This window comes from Lycium ferocissimum, chromosome 5, assembly GCF_029784015.1.
Source record: "Lycium ferocissimum isolate CSIRO_LF1 chromosome 5, AGI_CSIRO_Lferr_CH_V1, whole genome shotgun sequence".
NCBI classification, from domain to species: Eukaryota; Viridiplantae; Streptophyta; class Magnoliopsida; order Solanales; family Solanaceae; genus Lycium; species Lycium ferocissimum.
In genome coordinates, this window is record NC_081346.1 from 19773917 (window position 1) to 19795106 (window position 21190).

Consider the following 21190-nt stretch of genomic DNA (forward strand, 5'->3'; position numbering starts at 1 on the left):
CTCCCTTGCTCTTGAAATCCCGTTTGAAAAATAGCATATACTAGACTGGTTACTGGTAGCCTCTATCAAAGCTTAACAATGAAGCAAAGTAGATCATTATAGTCAAACTCAATGCTTGGCAACAAGCCTTTAAAGATAAGTCAATAAGTCGAGCAATGGAATGAATATGAGAAATCTGAACTCTGAATTAAAATACGTCTATACAGGTGTACGAAAAAAATGAACAAGAGGAAGAGACCAGAGCGACATTACGTCCTTCACTCACGGTTTCTTCCAAGTTGTTCTACGTTCCACCCTCCATACGGTGAGGTTACAAAAGAAATCATAGAAAGTGTATTTATAACTATTTGGGAACAGAAAACTATTAACCTACAAATTCGATTAAAGCTCGTCATGTGAATCATCATCCTCGTTCGAATCCTCACTGGCACCTCCTGGGGCTCCACCAGACCTCTGATACACAGCCGTGATAATTGGGTTGCACACTGCTTCGACTTCCTTCAGCTTCTCGTCGTAATCCTCCTTCTCAGCGCTCTGGTTGTCATCCATCCATTCAAGTGCTTCTTTTGTGGCGGTTTCAATCTTCTCCTTCTCGTCAGACTCTAACTTGTCTGCAAGTTTGTCCTTGTCATTGATTTGGTTCCTCATGTTGTATACGTAAGTCTCCAAGCTGTTTCGGGCGTCAATTCTTTCTTTCACCTTCTTGTCCTCCTCAGCAAACTCCTCGGCCTCCCTGACCATACGTTCAATTTCTTCTTGACTCAAGCGACCTTTGTCATTGGTGATGGTGATCTTCTCTGACTTTCCAGAGGCTTTATCTTCAGCTCTCACATTCAAGATACCATTGGCATCAACCTCAAAAGTAACTTCTATTTGAGGTGTTCCTCTGTTGAAAAGAGCAAGGAAAAAAAATTATAATCAAGCAGGCAAATGCAACTCCTCAAATACTCTCTCTATCAAAAGCAGTTGGATAAGTACCTTGGAGCTGGAGGTATTCCTGTTAAGTCGAATTTCCCGAGCAGTCTACAGTCCTTTACCATACTTCGTTCACCTTCAAAGACCTGCAGGTGAGAATTTCAAGTCAGGAAAGCCATAAAATCCGAAGATAATCTTCTTTCTGAGTTTTGCACAACACATTCAACAAATTAGGAAAATAGTCTCAAGTATATACCGAAATTGTGACTGTTGTCTGCTGGTCCTGGTAAGTAGTGAAGACTTGAGACTTCTTAGTAGGAATGACAGTGTTTCTTGGGATCAACTTTGTCATCACTCCTCCAACAGTTTCAATACCAAGAGTCAGTGGAGCAACATCCAAGAGAAGAATATCTGGTCAAAATTCAGAAGAAAATGTTAATACTTTGCCTTAGAAAACTCTCCAGTATCAAATGGCTGAAATAAGTCTGGAAGAAGCGTTACCTTTGGTTTCATCACCTCCTTCTCCACTCAAGATTCCTCCTTGTACAGCTGCACCATAAGCAACTGCTTCATCAGGGTTGACACCCTTGCTAGGCTCTTTGCCATCAAAATAATCTTTCAAAAGCTGTTGAACTTTTGGAATCCTGGTACTTCCACCAACCAAGACAATTTCGTCAATCTGGTTCTTTTGTAGCCCAGCATCATCCATAGCCTTCTTAACAGGACTCATTGTCTTCCGGAACAAATCATTGTTCAGCTCCTCAAAACGAGCCCGAGTAAGTGGTTCAGAGAAATCCACACCGTCAAAGAGAGACTCAATCTCTACCCTGACTTGATGCTGACTGCTCAGGGCTCTCTTGGCACGCTCAGCTTCTCTCCTGAGCTTTCCCAAAGCCTTGTTATCCTTGCTAATGTCCTTTCCATGCTTCTTCTTTATCAATTTAATGAAGTACTCCATAATCCTCTGGTCAAAATCCTCTCCTGCAAGAAACAATAGATACATGATGAGCTAGTGAATAAGGCTGATGGGAAGATGAAAGTTATTTAACTCTCTTAAGATTTTGAAATTCATTATTACCTCCAAGATGAGTGTCTCCATTTGTGGCAAGAACCTCAAAAACACCATTGTCAATAGTAAGGATACTAACATCAAATGTTCCACCACCAAGGTCAAAGACAAGGATGTTCTTTTCACCACCTTTCTTATCTAACCCATAGGCAATCGCAGCTGCGGTTGGTTCATTAATGATTCTTGCCACATTCAAACCAGCAATGACACCTGCATCCTTAGTGGCCTGCCTCTGGGCGTCATTAAAGTATGCTGCATATTCAAAAGAGATGGGACATATACGCTCAGCAATTGCACGACACTAAAGTTTGGAATCACACATTATCTATCTGAAACAGGAAATTTGACGATACCTGGAACAGTGACAACGGCGTCCTTGATTTGCTTTCCAAGGTAAGCTTCCGCTGTTTCTTTCATCTTGGTCAGAATCATAGCGCTGATCTCCTCAGGACTGAAGACCTTGGTCTCACCATCTTTGACCTTAACTTGGATATATGGTTTCCCTTCCTTGTTAACAATCTTATAGGGAACAAGTTTCATGTCCCTTTGTACTTCTTTGTCATCAAATCTATCACCGCATAAATAAGTGATCATCATTATCATAATTATATCAGAGAAACTTCCACACAAAATAAAATTAAAAAACGAACAATGCCTTACTTTCTCCCAATAAGTCTTTTGACGTCAAAGATGGTCCTCTCTGGATTAACAGCTGCTTGATTTTTAGCTGCTTCACCAATCAACCTCTCACCATCGGTGAAGGCTACCCACGAAGGGGTGATACGATTACCTTGGTCATTTGCTATAATTTCAACATGTCCATTCTTGTAAACACCAACACATGAGTAAGTTGTTCCAAGATCAATACCAATAACTGTTCCTAATTTGGTAGCTTCTTCTTTAGCTATAGAAAATGCAAACAAGCTCCCTGTTGACAAATCCAACCATCAGATTAGCGCATTGCTTTGTCGATCTATAACTATTACTTGTTTAGCAACTTCATGTACATTGTTGGGACCAAAAATAGATGTACATCTATTACTTGTTTAACTAGCTCAATAAAATGATATTCTTCAAGTAGTTGCTACATCCTCTATTCTTTCTTTAACATAACATTGTTAGTATTACAATATCGAAGCATAAAAAATGGAGCTAGAGAACTCAGAATGATCAAATACATCATTGACTCAGGATTTACCATTAATTAAGAGACGCAAAATTATACTCAAGTAACGATTTAGTCCAAACAAAACTGTTCAAGTTACCACCTTATAGCAGGTTTAAACAAATAACCTTAATCAAAATCAAAAGTCTTAAATCTGGATGGTTTTATCGAAACAGATGCACATAAATAACAAAAATAGTAGCAGATCTGAGAACTAATACATTAGTCATGTCAAAAAAAAAAAAAAATTAATACACATCAACATTGCAGTTAATCATTGTTGATTTGTTTGTCACAGCAATTCATTACCTCAAATTTTCAATTGAAGATTATGTAATAAAAGAGAAAAAGTAAAATAGAAATGCTTACCGAATAAGACAATTGCGAAAACGCTCAAGGAAGCGCGTCTCTTCCACGCACCAGCCATAGCTCGTACAGATCCAATTATAACAAGGAATCTCTTCTTTGTTTCTCTTTACAGTTATGGATTTTCAGATCAACAATTGAAGGCTCACTATATATAGGTGTGTCTCTGCAACCTTCTTTTTCTGGAATTACATTACAACTTAGAAGAAAGGTCGGTCTTCCTTTTTTGAATTTTGACGAAACGTGTCACTGGTGATGACGTGGACCAATGAAATATAAGAGATGTGGATGTCTTAGCCAATGAGGTGCTGACATTTCATTCTGCTAGCTGATTTTTTTTTGTGCATGTCATATTTAATGACGTGGACCAATTAGAATTGAGGAGCACAATGTAGGAACCAATCAGCTTCGTTTTAGAGTTGGATTGATCTGAACCGTTAATTTCATGTATCGGACGGGCAATGAATGATGATACGAGAAGGTGCACACCTAAAAGGTTCCACGTGTTCAGGAAGTTGCTGGAAGGTTCGTGAAGCTTTTCTTCATCAATTTTTTTTCTTTTCTTTATGTCCTGGGAGATATATTTGTTTAATTGGAATAAGACATTACATTTGCATGATCTCTTAAAAAATAATCTAGCTCTTCGACATGTCTACCAGACTTCAACTCTAATAATACATTCCCTATTCCACTTCAAATGTGCAAATTAATATTAACAATTTTCAAATTAAATGACAAGCAAATAACATTATAACGGTGATGATCCAAGCGACAGCCGATAGATTGTAAGATTTACAGGTATTATTTTCTAATCATATTGATATACACGAGAATTGGGTAAACACAACAATGCTTAATAGTGTTCCCTTGTCTATTATTTCCTCTATTTTAATTAATGTGTCTAGTTTTTCTTTTTTAGTCTATGGATATATTCAATCAAACTAAGACACATGAAATGAAATGAAATGAAAACAAATGATATAAGATGGAATCATCTAATAGGAAGTCCTATGCGCCTCGTTTGAGCTGCTATAAGTAGGTTATCGCTAAATCTAGCTAATTAATGTGCACTTTGTGAGTTCCTCAATTCATGTAAATGTATTATTTGATGTACTCTTATCAGTCAGGAGAAAAGCATAATCTACTCAATCCACTAGGTGAAATATGCACATTGTAATTAGGGATAATATAATAGACATATTTGGAAAGTTTTAGTATCCTTATTTCAGATTAAAAAGCAGTAATTAAAGGTATGGGAAAATCTCAAACATAAATCACATTGAAAGGTGAAACTATGAAGTCATTCAAATCATTTCAGATGATCAGTAACAAGAAGAACCTCAAAAACAGTCGAGGAAGAAGAAGAAATGAGAAAGAAGAAGAAAAGAGAAATCTTGTGATTCATCAATAACTGTGTGTGTATATATACACACACATGATTAGAGCCTAAATGAGATCATTAGTTACTAATCAACTCACTTAGAATAACTAACTAACTAATAACTAATTCTGTTAACAACAAGAATGCCCTTGGGCAGTTATACTGTTAACTGAGCTTAACAGACCACTTAACTAACTAACCTACTGATTAATGATACTAATCAGGCTATTATTCAACACTCCCCCTCAAGTGAGGAGTAGTGAAGATACTGAGCATACCTAACTTGGAATTAATGTACTGATAAAGATACATGACCAAATCTTTTATGCCATAAACTGATATCTAATTGACTATGGGAGTTAGGCTGAGGAGACTATTGAGTACTACTGGCAACTAGATTTGCTTCACTTGCAAGAATTCTAATTCCTGAGTTATCAAGCAAGTATAGTTCATCTTGAACTCTACCAATCTCCTTCACCCTCCCACTTGAGAGATCCTGAAATGTGCAAAAATCTGGGTAAAACAACAAAGGCAACACAAAGGCAATTCTCTAGTTGACTTTGAATCTGACCTGAGATTGTATTTGAACGAAGGTAAATGAAATACATCTTTTAGTGTACTTCTAGATGATATTAAACTATTATCAGTATGAGTAACTAAGGAAATATCCCTATTTGGTAAGTATACCTTCTTAGGATAAATAGGTTTTGTTATTATAGATTTTTCTAACATATTTAGGTCAGAAGTCATATGATTTGTAGCACCAGTATCAATAACCCATTCATCGTTAGAAGTAGAAGACATAAGGGCATGACTTTACATTACTTGTCATATCACTTGTGCTTGCCACATTTGGACTAGCTGGCTTGTTAGAGTTTATCATTTGTAGTATTTGATCATATTGCTCTGGTGTAAAGACACATGTTCCAGGCTGCAGTGTATTCATCAAGTTATGTGGAACCGTACTTTGTTAAGTCATGGATGCCCTTGAATCTTTTTAATACAGACCGGTTACATTAGCCATGATAAGATTTTCATTCCCATTGTTTAATTGACCATTAGTAACAACATTTCCCATTAGATTAACAACATTTCACATTGGATTTTCAGATATTGCATTATAAGCAGCAGAACCACCATTTCCTGGTGCTACTTTTCTTTTCTTGAAACTATGTGGATATCCAACTAGTTTGTAACAGTTCTTTTTGGTATGCCTTTTGAGTTACAGAACCCACACTGCGGGTTATAGTCTTTCTTGAATTTTTTATTCTGATAAGCAGGTTGTTGGTAACCTGATTTTGAGTACAAGGCTGCAGGGTCATAGGACTTTGATGAGCAGCACCAGGTAAGCCAGTAGAAGATGAGGCAATTGATTTCTGTCCTTCATCATATACCACCATGGCATAAGCCTGACCAATAGATGGTAATTGAACCATAAGCAGAATTTGGCTTCTTGCTTGAGCATAAGACTCATTCAATCCCATCAAGAACTGATACAATTTTTGTCTCTGCAGTATTGAACAAACTCTCCACACTTATCACAATTACAAGCAGGAGGGGGGTACAGGAGACTCACACTCATTCCACAAACCCATTACCCTAGTAAAATATACAGACACAGAAGCATTTCCTTGAGCCAAGGTTGCAATTTCTTTATATAAATGAAAAGTTCTTGATCCATTTGTTAGTGCTATGATTTTAATGATGACAGATTGTGTTTTATAGGTACTATACTCAAAGGAACTCAAAGGTCCACCAAACCCATTGGACTTACAAAAACCCAATGGACGAGAAGAGTTCAGTCGGTTGCAAAGGAATAAAAGCCCAAGTGAAGCTTAGTCGGTACGCAAAGGGAAATCATCATGAAGAACAAAGAAAATAAGCTCATGCTTATTTTTGGAACAAAGATCAGATTTTACTTAAAGGACAATCAGCGCAAATCATAAAGATTCCAAGATTGAACCAAATCAGCATATACAAGGAAACAAGTACCATTCAAACAAGGTCAATACCGCACAAGGAAAGCAGTTGTACAACATTGAATAGCTATCAGCATATACAAGGAAACAAGGATCAATTAAATAACGGCTGATGCTACATAAGGAAAGGAGCTGTACAAAATTAATAAGCTCTTGCTTTATTCTTGGAAATTAGGATCCTCAATATTCCTAATTTACAAGGATCAATTATCTTAGGTTGACATCTCCTCTGAAAAGAGTCTAACGGCTACTCAATTTAAGGACTATAAATTCAAGACTCTAGAGACGAAGAAAAATATACTTTCGTCTCATACTCTCAAGTTCTCTGCTTTACTTTTGATAAACATTGTATTCCAGAGTGATATAGTGTAAACAAAAAGAAAGGAGAGATATAGTATAGTTTGTGAGGCATTGTATCAAAAAGATTACGAGTGATTTGAGTGTAGACGTAGGAGCTTCATTCAAACATTCATTGTACCAAAACCATTTACAAAGAGCTACAGAGAACACCCTTGCAACCTAAGGGGACTGGACTAGGATTCACATTGAATCTGAACCATATAAAATATGTGATGTCACTTAATTTCTGCACTTTTATTCCTGCATTACTTTATAGTCGACTAGTTTGTTCAGGTAGTTGACTGTCTGAGCGAAAAAGTTACCATTCACCCCCCCCCCTCGCACTTTCACCATTCACCTTATCAAACCTTTCTTTCAAATCCTCCCAAACATCACAAGCATTAGTTTCATATACTACACCACTCCATAAATTTGGTGCAACTACATTCATAATCCAAGACAACACAATAGCATTTACGCTCTCCCACAATGGCTAGAATTCCTCTCTGGATTTTTCTTTCTTCCAAGAACCATCCACAAAACCAAACTTATTTCTGCCTAGCAAGGCTAAACGCATGGATCTATTCCACAAAGAGTAATTTTCCGACCCTGTCAATTATAGAGATATTAGGGAAATGCCACTTACATCAGTGTTGTTCAAGTATAGGTGGTCATTGTGATCTGTGACTTATGCAGATCCTAGCAGATATTGAGAAGATTGAACCCTAGAACCTCCAATCCCATTGTTTGTAGTTTTATTGTATTGAGATTGAGCAGGAATTCGAGTCTCCTCTGAAGCATTAGTTGAGTTGGTAACACCATTGTTTGTCATTGTTACATATTTCTACAAAAAACTGTTATCTTGAACTGAAACTTGAATTAGAACTATCTAGAGGAATTGAAAGTTTATGAATTGAATTGAAAACAACCAAGATTTTACTGAACTTTTGAATCAATCGTTCATTGCTCTGGTACCATGAAGTTATTCAAATGATCAGTAACAAGAAGAAGAAAGAACAATTGAGGAAGAAGAAGAAAAGAGAAATCTTATGATTCATCAATAATTGTGTTGAAATGTACAATGACTCTTTGTGTATATATATACACACATGATTAGAGCCTAAACGAGATCATTAGTTACTAATCAACTCACTTAGCATAACTAACTAACTAATTACTAATTCTGTGAACAACAAGAAATTACAGAAATGCCCTTGGATAATTATATTGTTAACTGAGCTTAACAGACTCTTTAGCTAAGTAACCTGCTGATTAATGATACTAATTAGTCTGTTATTCAACAAACTACTCATGTTGTTTTTATGGATCCAGTTTCTCAAGAATTTATGTGACGACTTCACTAGTCAATTTTTCTATATCAACTTGTGAACTCTAGAATGTGAATTAAATTAGGGTGTGGTTCTCCTAAAGTTGTATCAATGGTATCAGAGTCATCCACCATCCTTCATGTCCGTCGTGCCTTCAATAGTGACGCTGAAAGTGTTCGGCCAGGGCTAGCAATTCTAGCGCACAGCCGTCGAGGACGATAGATGCGGAGCGTGGTGGTTTGTTATGATAATATTGCAAAGAATGGATTCAATCCCAAATCGGTTAAATGGGGAGTTGATGGGCTTATGAAGGAATTAGATTTGGCCACCCACGTGGGTCAACCTGGATTCATATAAATAATAAATAAAAATATATATATATATATATATATATATATATATATTTAATTTGTAGTAAAAGGATGAAAAGACACAATGGTTAGTACTCCTCCTGAACTGGTGTCTTGCGTCTGTTAAATAAAAGGGAGACTTCTGCATTTTTTCTCCTTGACACAGACATAAATTTCTCCTTCTTCCTTCTCTAATTCTGCAAAGTTCTTCTGAAGATTCTATTGGAGATTCTTCCTGAAAGCAAGAACAAACTTATGTAACTAAGGTATAATCATAGACTGTGGCTATTTCGGTGTAATTTGTGTTTTATAAACATGTGATTGCACTATTAGACTAGTGAATCGAATTCAATGATCTTGGGCGAACTATGTGTTCTTGTGGATTGTGTATTTTCATTCATTGGTATCAGAGCCAGGTTCTATTGTTTCCTTGTCATATACTTCGTTGTTGAAAATACTATCACAGTCATTGTTTGTTCTTGATTGATTTTTGTTGAGTTTTTGGCCTAACTGGCGTGAAACTAAGTTGGGAAACGAGAAAAGTGATAAAAAAATTCAGAACTCGTAACGCCCAAAATTAAGGTTTTGTAAGCCTCTTTTTTTTTTGGGTCTCTGTTGCATGTGTTGTTGTCGCCTACTTTTTTTGCACCTATGAGAATCATAATATTTTGGTTAAAAGTTTTAGTTGGTAATTTCTTTTTTACTTTTTCCTTTTGCCCACCAAACATGAATAACACCCACATTTTTAGAACACCCATGTTTTACTTGTTCTGTTCAATGGCTAGGCTTTAATGGGAAATAGAAGAAAAAGGTACTACAGTATATGATATCACTGAAGTAAATACTTTTCCAAGGAGATTGGATTAAATTTTTTTAAAAAAAAAGGATTATCTAAATCTCGTAAGTTGAACTGGCAGAGAATATAATTAAGGCCACATAAAAGCAACATTTGTGATATTGCTTGGTATCGCCATTTTGTGACTGATGGAGTATTTCTTTTAAAAGGTCTTCAACTCTGAAAGCCATGATTCAGACAATTACTTTTGGGTATAAACATTCTTCTTAGTTTACCACAATTACTTTTATATATGGATATATAATTATAATGTGGAAGTAGAATTCATGACTAATGACTATGAGATAAGTCTTATAAGGCAAAGAGAATTTTCTACCTAGATGTTAAAAGGCGAGTTGTTATGTGAGGTAAATTGCAGAGGGCTTTGTGGCTTTCTTATTTTTTAGTCAATTTTAAAATAATTTATATAAAAAAAAAATGGGGAAAGCTGCAAACTAGTATGAAGACCAATGTGGCCTTCACAAATATATCACCAAATCTTAAATCCGGTCTAATAATTCGGTCTCTGGTCCTTTCTATAAGGTTTTATTGTTGTAACGGAAATTTGATATTGATGCCATAGGACCATTCTGTTTAGGGTAAAGTACGTATATATACATATTAAGGAGAGATATTTACAAAAAGTGACGATAGTTTTCTATTTACAAAACATAACATTACAAATCCTATACAAAACATACTTTTTAAAGAAAAACATTATTTTTTAATTTTTTTTAAAATATTTTTTTTGCTCAGAATTTAGTGTATGAAAACGGTATGAAAAATGTATGAAATGTGTATATCTCATTCAAGGCTTAAAAATCTGTTCAAAATTGTGTGTATCAAAATGGTATGAAATTTGTATCTCATTCAAGGTTTAGATTTTCGCTCACATTTTCGTGTGTAAAGTTCATATTAGATTTCTGTAAAATTAATACAACTACAACTACAACAACATTGTATACAACTTTGATACAACATTCAAGACTTAAAATAATCGCTCAAATTTTGGTGTATGAAATGTGTATATCTTGCTCAAGGCTTAAAAAGTTCACTCAAATTTTGTGTATGAAATGTGTTTATCTCGATCAAGGCTTAAACATTACGCTCATGAGGGGTATAAATTATTTATGTAATTTCAATATAAAAATATAATATTTTAAAAATAAAACATGAATAATTGATATCATATTCTCGCACTTTTCTAACAAATCTTGCAGGAAAAGAATACATGGAAAAATAGAATAAGCAAGAACTAAAAGCCAAGAAAGGAGGATGCATCCATGACAACTTTACCAAAGACTACACAAAGTCAAAAGAAACAAAGTTATGATAAATTCTCACCAAGATTCATGATAAATTATCATGCCAAATTCTCAAGATTGCATGATAATTTGCCATGCCAAATTCTTATCAAGGAAATATTATTATATTGAATTTCTCTTGCAATGTCTCACCAAGGCCTCTAGGAATTTTTCTATAAATAGGCATATGTTGTAGAAGAAAGGGGCATCCCACTTTTGTATCTAATTTCCTATCTAGTTCTAAGCTTCCTAGAAAGAAAAGAGTGACTCTTGGTCTCTTTCTCTAGTCTCTTTCTTAAAATATCTAGTCTCTTTCTTAAAATATGTTTAGTCTTTTGGGAGTTCTCTTTAGCTTTTCTTACTTCACAATGGAGTAATTTCTTTTTGTTGGATAGTTGATGAAGCTTGATATAATTATAATTCTATCTCAGTTTCAATACATTCTTAGCTTGAAATCTTCTTTTTATATTTCATAGTGTGCTGGAATATTGATCTTCTAATCATTATTATCACGTCTATATATTTTATATATAAGTTATTCTCATATTAATTTTGTAATTCTCACGAAGCAAAATTAATATATAATAACTGATGAATAGAATATTAGAGTGAGAGTAATTTTTAGTAAGATTATTATTTCAAGTCTGTAATTTTGCTTGCCTCAGTTTTAATTCTCACGGAGGAACTGTTGTGGGCAAGATTATTGATTTTTAGTAAAAATATTCTCACGAAGTTTTTACTACCCTTGAGGACAATTCAGGCAAGATATTTCAGTTTAATCATCGCTAAGCTTAAGTCAATTAATTGACATAACCTCACCGAGTGTTAATTAATTATTTATTTCTTAGTGTGAAATTATAATTGTATTAGCAATAAGCAATTATTCTTTAGAAAATACGTGTAGAAACTGAGATTTTATTGTAATGATATATCAAGTGAATCAACGATTCCCAACTCTTTTAAACTATAAATCTTCCGGAAGTTGTTCACTTTAATTTAAGTAATTTATAATTCCAAACTCACCTTTCATCAATCTGATTCTCTCAAATAGTAGTCAAAATATTACAAGTCTGTAGCCTAGATTGTCCAATCTCTGCGGGACGATATCATAAACTATATTAGAATTTGATGGAGTACGAGCGGAAAATCCTATACACATTAGCCTCGTTAGCTCAAAATTTTATGTATGAGAATGGTATGAAATGTGTATATCTTGCTCAAGACTTAGAATTTCATGTACATTTTTTGTATATAAAGTTCATATTAGGTTTCTGAAAATTTAATACAACTAAAAAAACATTGTAACTACTTTCATACAATATTTAAGGCTTAAAGTTTTCGCTCACAATTTTGTGTATGAAAACTATATCAAATATTTCACTCACACATACGCATTTCATACAATTTTCATACACAAAAATTTGAGATAATTTTTTAAGCCTTTGAGCAAAAAAAAAAAAAAGTTTTAAAAAATAAATTTTAATTTTTTTTTAAGTTTAAAATATTTTTTAAAATATTTTTTTATTTTTATTTTTTTTAAAAAAATATTTTCTAGAACATATATATATATATGTTTCGTAAAATATCGTTATATTTGTAAATAAGGAAAACTATCTATATATTTTGTAATAAAGAGTCTTAAGTAGGTACCGTATGTCATTTTCCCTTTTGTTTATATATGATTTGGTGTATATGAAAACAAAGACCAGTAGAGTTCAATTGTCTATTTGGCATATATAAGTATGTATACTTGTATGAATTTCAACTCTAATGCTTTGTGCTATTATTCTTATTGAATATATCTATATTTGTCATAGATTTAGTGATTATTTAGTCTTGAATTTCAGTAATTTAAGACAAGTGTTCCTTAAATAATTGATTATGTTAGGTTCATTGAAACATTAGAATTTGGATGATGGGGAACATAGTGAACTTTTGATTCCGTATCTAATGTGAAATGAATTTTAATATAATAACTTATTGTAAGGATTAGTATGTATATGAATTTTAGGCTTTGCAAATGTACATAGATGTCTCAAATACTTTATACTTTGTTATCAATATGTCAACTGCACGAGAATATTAGTCTCCGAGCTTAACATAAGTGAAAATCTGAACGGTGACGTAATATCCAGTATGTCCTAGACTAGAGCAAAAGGCTCTTAAAGCTTTAGATATGTGTATGATGCCTCGTAATGTATCTTGTTTGTATTTTGTCACATACAAGATTTGTGGCTGGTTATTCCTATGATGGTGGTAGTATACTGGATACTATCTATAATTCCAGTAAAGTTATTTCTTTGTGCTTATCTACGTCAAGTGTTGATGCAAATATACGGCATGCTAGACTTGACCTTAGTGGTTAACAACAAAAGAATTGTTTAGCCAAACAAGGTTTACTTGGTGCTATAGATAAAGTAGATTTGTCTACTTATTAATATTGTCTAGCTAGAAAATAAATAGAAAACCATTTGGAAAAGTTAACGTGCCACTGCTCCATTGCAATTTATTCCATCTGACATCAATGATTCAAACAAATGCAATTCCATTTAAGTTGTTGTTATTCCATAGAAGTTGTGGAAAGCAAAAACCTGATTTGAGTTTGTGCAACTTTTATTCATAATCAATTTTCCCCGCATAGAATTAGTTCCAATGGGAAGGAAGTTTATCTTTCTACGATATTCTAAATAGTCCAAGGGTTATGTTATTCATATGTGAACAAAAATGACATAATAATTGAATTTGAATCACTTGATGTTGTATTCCAAGTGCATAGTTTTTTTAAATAGGGTGAGATGAGTAAAGACTGATCTCATTATGAAACTTCGGACCGAATTGCTTCCGTTGTATATATTCGAATGGATTTAGGTGGATCCAATTGGTGATAATGGATATGTTCCCATCATATCGATATACCATCAAAAGAGAATTCATTTAATATTGTTAGTCTTAGTGGGAGTAACTAATTAATTGATAATAAGTTTGTCAATCTCAACCTCGACGCACGAGTCGTCCTTGCATTCTTCTTCAACAATTTGAGATTGAAGGGGAAGCCTATATAGTTACTGCACTTGATGGAAAGATCTACACAAAGGTAATGTAGGTTCTTACATACCCTACTATATATAAATAGTTACAACAATGGAAATTGAAATGGAGTCCCTGAAATCAAACCAAGTGGGAGTTGATTGAGAATTTGGATCTTAAAGCTATTGGGAACAAAGGGTTTTCAAACGAGCATGAGGCTTGAGGCATCATGTATCCTTGATCCATAAACACTTCTATTTCTATAGGCAAAATTTCGTGTGGGAGGATCTGTCCTCATACCCCACTAGACAATAATACTGGAAAGCAGTTAAGATGATACAAAGGTATTTTAAAGACACAATATGATATTCCGTGTCTTGTCAAGAAATTGTGAAGAAGATTTAGATGAGAGAAAATCTAAATCTGAGTATGTTCTTTTGGCTATTGAGAATATAAAATATATTAAGTATAATTTTGTGTCAGAGACATAGTTGTACACAGAGAAGTGAACATGAAGTACATCTCTATGCATCACTTGGTAGTAGATCTATTAACAAAACTCATAGCATTTGTTGCTTATGAAAAATATGATATCATTGGGTTTGTGTAGTGCTGATGTATTTATATTTTTTAATACTTCCTGCTCATGTCAAGTAAAATTGCATTTTGAGATAAATGTTAGTTAATGCCTAAATTATTCATTTTTGTTGTTTCATATACATAAGATGGGATTTTATGTGTAGAACATAAATTCCAAGTATAAGTATATCGGGCAGACAAAAGGATTGGCCTATTCACACGAACAATCGTCTCTATTGTTAAGATGTCAGATAGAGATGAGACAATTATAAACTATTATCGTCAGAAGTGATAATAATAGAGAGCTCAAAGTTTATAATACAAATGTCATTTGTTTTATGGTTAATCATGTCTAATTAAATGTGATTTTCTGTCTTAATGCCAGATGAGAGTTCTGAAACTTCTGATGGATAAAATGTATGAGTACATTTGTGAACTCAAAGTTGGACATGAGGTGTTTGAACTATCATCTGCACAGTATTTTAATTTGTCAATAGACATACGCTCCACGAGGAAAGATTAAATACTGTGGTTCGTGATTCATACCACGTATGCATTAGTGACCTATAAGGGCTATACAAGTTTAATCCCTGCTTGTTATCATGTGAAGCCTTGAAAATGAGTAATTTTCTCTTTGTACCCTCGTGACTTTGACCAGTTTCGCGAGATCAAATTTGGTGTTTGCTATCTTAGGGTGTTGCCAAGAGATCATGAATGATTCGGTCTGGCAGAATATTTGCAGAAAAGCATATAAGATTGAGATTGAGAGATTCATGAGATGAGAAAGATCATTGAGTATTATCACATTAATTGTGTTCATTGGTCGACCCTTTATGTTTGTCTTTGAGACATGAACATAATGATGAGCTCAAATTTAAGACAAAGAGATTGTGCGAGATATGAATGTGATAAATGATCTAGGGTACTGCATATATACTATAATCTACTCTAAGTTTCATTGATCGAGATGTTATATATTCCTAGCAGATGTATAGAAACGAAGTTGTCGAAGTATGCACTGGTCACATGGTCTAGCCGTTATGTATCAAAGTTACAGAATGAGAACAAGAATTGACCCACTATGTGTGAGTGGGAGATGAAGGAATTAGATTCGGGCAGCCCATGTGGGTCAACCAGGATCCATATAAATAATAAATAAATATATATTTGTTATATATTTAATTTATATTAAAAGGATGAAAAGGCACAATGATTAGGACTTCTCCTGAACCAGTGTCTTGCGTCTGTTAAATAAAAGGGAGACTCCTGCGTTTTTTCTCCCTGACACAGACATAAACTTCTCCTCCTTCCTTCTCTAATTCTGTAAAATTCCTTTGAAGATTCTATTGGAGATTCTTCTCGAAAGCAAGATCAAACTTATGTAACTAAGGTACGATCATAGACTGTGGGCATTTTGGTGTAGTTCGTGTTTCATAAACATGTGATTGTACTATTAGATTAGTAAAATGAATTCAATGATCTTGGACGAACTATGTGTTCTTGTGGATTGTGTATTTTCCTTCAACTTATATAGCCTTGGCGCCTCTGCCACCTTAATAGCTAGCAACTTTTGGGGTGTGGTTCTCCTAAGATTGTATCGAAGCTTTTAACGAGTTGGAGATTGGAGATCAGGGGTCCGTAGTTTTTATTTATATTTTGAAGAAATTTTAACGTAAAAATCCTAGCTTTTTGCAGTTTCCTGTTTTGCTTTAATTTGCCTTACTTACTTTTTTGCTTATTATATTTGCTACCTGGATCATTTTTTTGCTTAATTTTGCTTACTCCTATTGGTTCAAATAATTTTCTTCCCGAAACTTGCTTCAGATCTAATAGATTTTGGCTCATGATGTGCTAGTGGATACTCGATCTCATGTTGTCGGTTGAAGGTACTATTTTGGTAGATCTATCATTGACACATAGAACAAATGTAGGAAATATGTTTAAATTTTGTTTCTTTCATATTTTTAAGCGGAGCGCAGATAAATGGGTCCGCCTATACACGAAAAGGAAGGTTCATAGAGAAATTAACTCTAAGCATAAGTAATATAACAATTTTTTGTATCTATGTGTAATGTTTTTGCTACTTATGGGATCTGCAGTGTACTCGCTAGCAATGATAGTGCAAGTACCTCTACTATGTATGTTTCATGGTATGATCCGCTTTAGTAAAAAATAAAATCGTCTATTCCACCAAAAATAAAGTCCAACAAATTTGTTTGATTTTGCTGCATTCTCCTTGGCCACTTTTATAGATTTGAGATAATTATTTTCGGAACACTTTATATGTGTACTTTTCAATTTTAAAAGCACTTTCTTCTCGTACCTTAATTGACATCACTAATGTCTTTTCTATTGCTGAATGTGTTAGCTTAGACCCTAAGTTTTGCTTGTTACAGTACTAAGTAGAGAAACTTCAAATATTTATTGCAATTATCTTATTTGATGATACTTATGTGCCCACCATTTCTCCGACATTTTTAGTACTCTGTAGATCAAAACCATCAACGTATTTTATGTGTTTCTCTCCTCTATCCTTCTTGCCATGAAGATCATCACTTTCTGTAATTTTTTACATAAAATGCTTCATCCTTTTCATAACAGTTCATAATTTATATAATAGCCATTCTAAAGAGATCAAGGACATGTAGAAAACTTCATTTCAAACTTGAGATGATGACTTGTCTATGTATGTAAAAGAATGCTCTCTAAACCATCCCAAAACACAAGGAGGAAAAAGAAAAGAAGAAATGTGGTTAGTAACTGTTCAATAATGGTCCCAAGTGGCAGTCTGACATTTTGATATGTAGCATAGTGTCCAATAATTTCATGTGCTTTAATCAAAACCTTGCCAGTAAGGCAGCTTTCCTAAAGGGGCTCAACTTCAAAGTTAAAACTGGTGCCATGTAAAATCAATTGGTACATCTTAGTAGTTACAGGTTGGCATATTTGTATGGTCCATTAATTAATTAGTAGCACTATGATGATGAGCGAAGGCCAAGTAGCGTACGAGGATTGCGGGAGTGGACCAGCGGTGGAGGCTGGACTTTATCATGAGTTACAACTTACAACTTAGCAGAAAAATTTGTTATTTGGAGATACACATATATCCAATCGTATAATATAAGAAAAATAGTTATTAAAAATAAAGGTAGATTTTAAAGTAATTTCTTAAAAGATTGTCTACTTATATTGTCAATTAATTTTTAATTATAGTTTAGACAATATTTTTATTAATGATAATCAAATATCATGACCTAAGTACTAAGTAATCTTAAAATGAGGATATCAATCTTACACAAAAAATACCGCTATCTAAAGTAACCTGGGGGGATGCGTAGGGCATTCTAAGATCTCAATGCGAGAAAGAAATCAGACCTACAACCTCAGTGCGTTAAAGTAAAGACAACATAAACTGAGAGAAAAGAACATATGTTCTTACATGGGGCGGGTCAAATCTATATAAAACATAGAACGAGAAAGTAAGTTGCAACAAAACAGAAAGTGCAACTTATAAATAATATAATCAGAAAACATAATGATAATTGATAAGCTTGCAAACTCATAAGAAGTTTATTCTATTTATAATATTAATGAACTTAAATTAAAATTTAATAAGATATAATATTATTTAAATTATAGGTAAATACCTAGTAAAACTAAAATAACATATTTAATATAGAAAGATATTTCATAGATGAGAGATTGCAAATGTCAAGTGAAAAATAGACATCGTACAGGATTGGAGGGAAAATATCTATTATTTAAAGTTAGAGGCGGAGTTTGAGTTTTAATATAATAGCATGTGAATCAATCATATTCTAAGGGTGTTTTAGAACATCAACGTATAACTTTAGGTTGTATTATTAGATAATTAACTAACTATTTTTGTAATTAACGTCTTAGCAATAATGATCTGGATTCGGGCATTGCAATCATATTGCGAAAAACAAGGATATTATGGGCTGATGGAACCGTGTTGGAATGGCAGAAAACAAGAATATTATGGGCTGATGGAACGCGTGGAAAGCAGATCACTTTAAAATAAAAGTAATAGTTTGTAGTGGAGGGTTCAGTGTACCAAATTAGTTTAATCATATAGTATTCAATTCCACTAGCTGCAGTGCACATGGCTTGCACAATAGTGCAGTGCAAAGAGATTCCCTTACATTGTATAAAAGAAAAACGGAAGTGAAAAGAAGAGGACAGAGAGAAAAATTGAGTCCAATCTCTTTATTTACTTTTGTAACATGGTATCAGAGCATTCAATCTGAATCCCTCTGTTGTTTTATTCCAATTTTTGTTTCCTTCTTGTTTGATTTTATCTGATTCATCTCTGTTACAATGACAGAAAATGCTAATGCTGCTGTTGGGACCCAAGTTTCCAATTTAGCTGCTAGCAGTACACAGAATGAACTCATTGATTCCTCTCATCCATTCTTTATTTCACCATCTGATTCTCCTGGCACACTGTTAACCAATACAAAGGTTTGATGGCAGGAGTTTTGGTGGATGGAAAAGAGGAATGTGGATAGCTTTAACAGCAAAAAATAAATCTGGTTTTGTTGATGGATCTACCCGAGAACCAAGTGCAGGAACTGACCTGCACAGAGCTTGGTCTAGGGCCAATAACATGGTCATTTCTTGGTTATTAAACTCTTTATCTAGGGAAATTTCAGAAAGTGTTTTATATTATTCTACTTCTAAAGATATCTGGGCAGAATTGGAGGCAAGATTTGGCCAAAGCTCAGGTGCTAGGCTTTTTCAACTCCAAAAGGAGCTTAGTGACCTTACTCAAGGTGCATCTGATATTGCAACCTATTTTACCAAGATGAAACGACTCTGGGATGAGTTGGATACCTTGGATTCTTTTTCACCATGTCTTTGTGAATGTTCATGTGGAGCAAAAGAAAAGAATATCAAGTTTAAGCAAGATGAAAGGTTACTTAAATTTCTAATGGGTTTAAATGATACTTACTGTGGTGCAAGAGGAAACATTCTAATGATTTCACCTCTACCTACTGTGTCAAATGCTTATGCACTTTTAATTCAAGAAGAAAAACAAAGAGAAGTCCAGAACACACCAAAATATCCAGGGGAATCTTCCTCTTTTGTTGCTACAAATACAAGTAATGGACAGAGGACTTTCTCTACTGATTTTAGGGGACAAAGGATTGGTTATGATAATAAAAAATCTTCTCTCATTTGCAAATATTGCAAGAAAACTGGTCACTTGATTGATAAATGCTATAAGCTACATGGTTTCCCCCCTAACTTCAAGTTTACTAAGCAAAAGAATTTTCGAAAAGGCACAAGGAAATGCAACAACAAATGATTATGGAGAGACTTTTAAAGACACGGAGGTGCAAGGAAAATTGCTTTCCAATGAGCAGCTTGCCCAGGTGATGCAGATGTTGCAGCATATAAACAAAAGTGAACAAGGTTCTGCTTCTGAGGCCACAGCAACTGCAAACTGTGCTGGTATAAATTTCAGTCCTAGTCCATTTTCTTTAAATTCTAAAGTCAATCAGAAGATCTTTTCTAGACACACCTGGATCATAGACTCAGGTGCAAGTGACCACATGAGCTATAACAAGAATTTCTTTTTTAATCTTACACCTCTACCAAAACCTATCTCTGTTAAGTTGCCAAACTCTCAACATGTTAAAGTGTCTTACTCAGGTTCCATAAGGTTGTTCTCTAATTTTGTTATACATAATGTCCTTTTTGTTCCAAGTTTTCACTTCAATCTTTTATCTGTGTATAAGCTGTGTAAACAGTTTTCTAAATTCCTTTTATTCACCACTGCTCATTGTTTTATGCAGGGCCCTTCAATGAAGAGCCCAATTCTGCTTGGTGAGAGTCAAAATGGACTTTATATTCTCAAAGATAGGATTCCAACAGCTTCTGCCTATGCCAGCCTGACCTCTAGTACTAGTTTTCATTCCAAAAAAGATATTTCATCCACTGTTTCTTGTTATTCTGCTTGTAATGCACAAAGCCAGTTATGGCATGTAAGGTTGGGCCATATGCCTCTTTCAAATATGAGAAATATCAATGGAATCCCCTTCAATTTGTGTTCACAATTTTTTGTTCCTTGTTCTGTTTGTCCTTTGGCTAGACAACACAAACTTCCTTTTCCTAACAGTCATATTTCTACTAAACAACCTTTTGATTTAATTCATATTGATACTTGGGGACCTTATAAAACTCCTACCTATGATGGATATAAATACTTCCTTACCATAGTAGATGACTTTACAAGAGGAACTTGGACCTTCTTATTATCCACTAAAAGCAATTCTTTTTCCATTCTTAAGAGTTTTTTGGCAATGACAGAAAGACAGTTCAATAAAAGGGTCAAGATCATTAGATCTGATAATGCATGGGAGCTAGGATCCAGTGTTGAAAGTTCTAGTTTTCTTTCCTCTCAAGGAATTTTACATCAAACCTCATGTGTAGCCACTCCACAGCAAAATGGTGTTGTGGAGAGGAAACACAAGCATCTCCTAGAAGTTTGTAGAGCCTTGCTTTTCCAATCAAATTTGCCTCATAA

General features: G+C 34.1%; 2 protein-coding genes across 2 annotated transcripts; one reads left to right on the plus strand and one right to left on the minus strand.

Moving 5' to 3' along the window:
• Positions 1 to 169: 169 nt before the first annotated feature.
• LOC132056397 (luminal-binding protein 5) lies at positions 170 to 3687 on the minus strand. Its single transcript, XM_059448569.1, has 8 exons — positions 3519 to 3687; positions 2645 to 2912; positions 2338 to 2552; positions 1994 to 2236; positions 1417 to 1896; positions 1172 to 1326; positions 979 to 1061; positions 170 to 886 (listed from the first exon to the last, which is right to left on the minus strand). Exons 1-8 carry the CDS (start codon positions 3574 to 3576, stop codon positions 382 to 384), a joined length of 2007 nt encoding a protein of 668 aa, XP_059304552.1. The 5' UTR covers positions 3577 to 3687; the 3' UTR covers positions 170 to 381.
• A 15472-nt stretch (positions 3688 to 19159) lies between these two features.
• LOC132057633 (uncharacterized) lies at positions 19160 to 19969 on the plus strand. Its single transcript, XM_059450260.1, has one exon. It carries the CDS (start codon positions 19160 to 19162, stop codon positions 19967 to 19969), a length of 810 nt encoding a protein of 269 aa, XP_059306243.1.
• Positions 19970 to 21190: the final 1221 nt, after the last annotated feature.

Bases quoted from the DNA above. Each gene is read 5' to 3' on its own strand.
- LOC132056397 (XM_059448569.1), bottom strand. From the start codon at position 3,576: ATGGCTGGTGCGTGGAAGAGACGCGCTTCCTTGAGCGTTTTCGCAATT. The intron at 2,553-2,644 runs GTAAGGCATTGT...ATGCGGTGATAG, and splicing joins AAAAGACTTATTGGGAGAAA to ATTTGATGACAAAGAAGTAC. The intron at 1,327-1,416 runs GTAACGCTTCTT...AATTTTGACCAG, and splicing joins AGGAGGTGATGAAACCAAAG to ATATTCTTCTCTTGGATGTT.
- LOC132057633 (XM_059450260.1), top strand. From the start codon at position 19,160: ATGTGGATAGCTTTAACAGCAAAAAATAAATCTGGTTTTGTTGATGGA.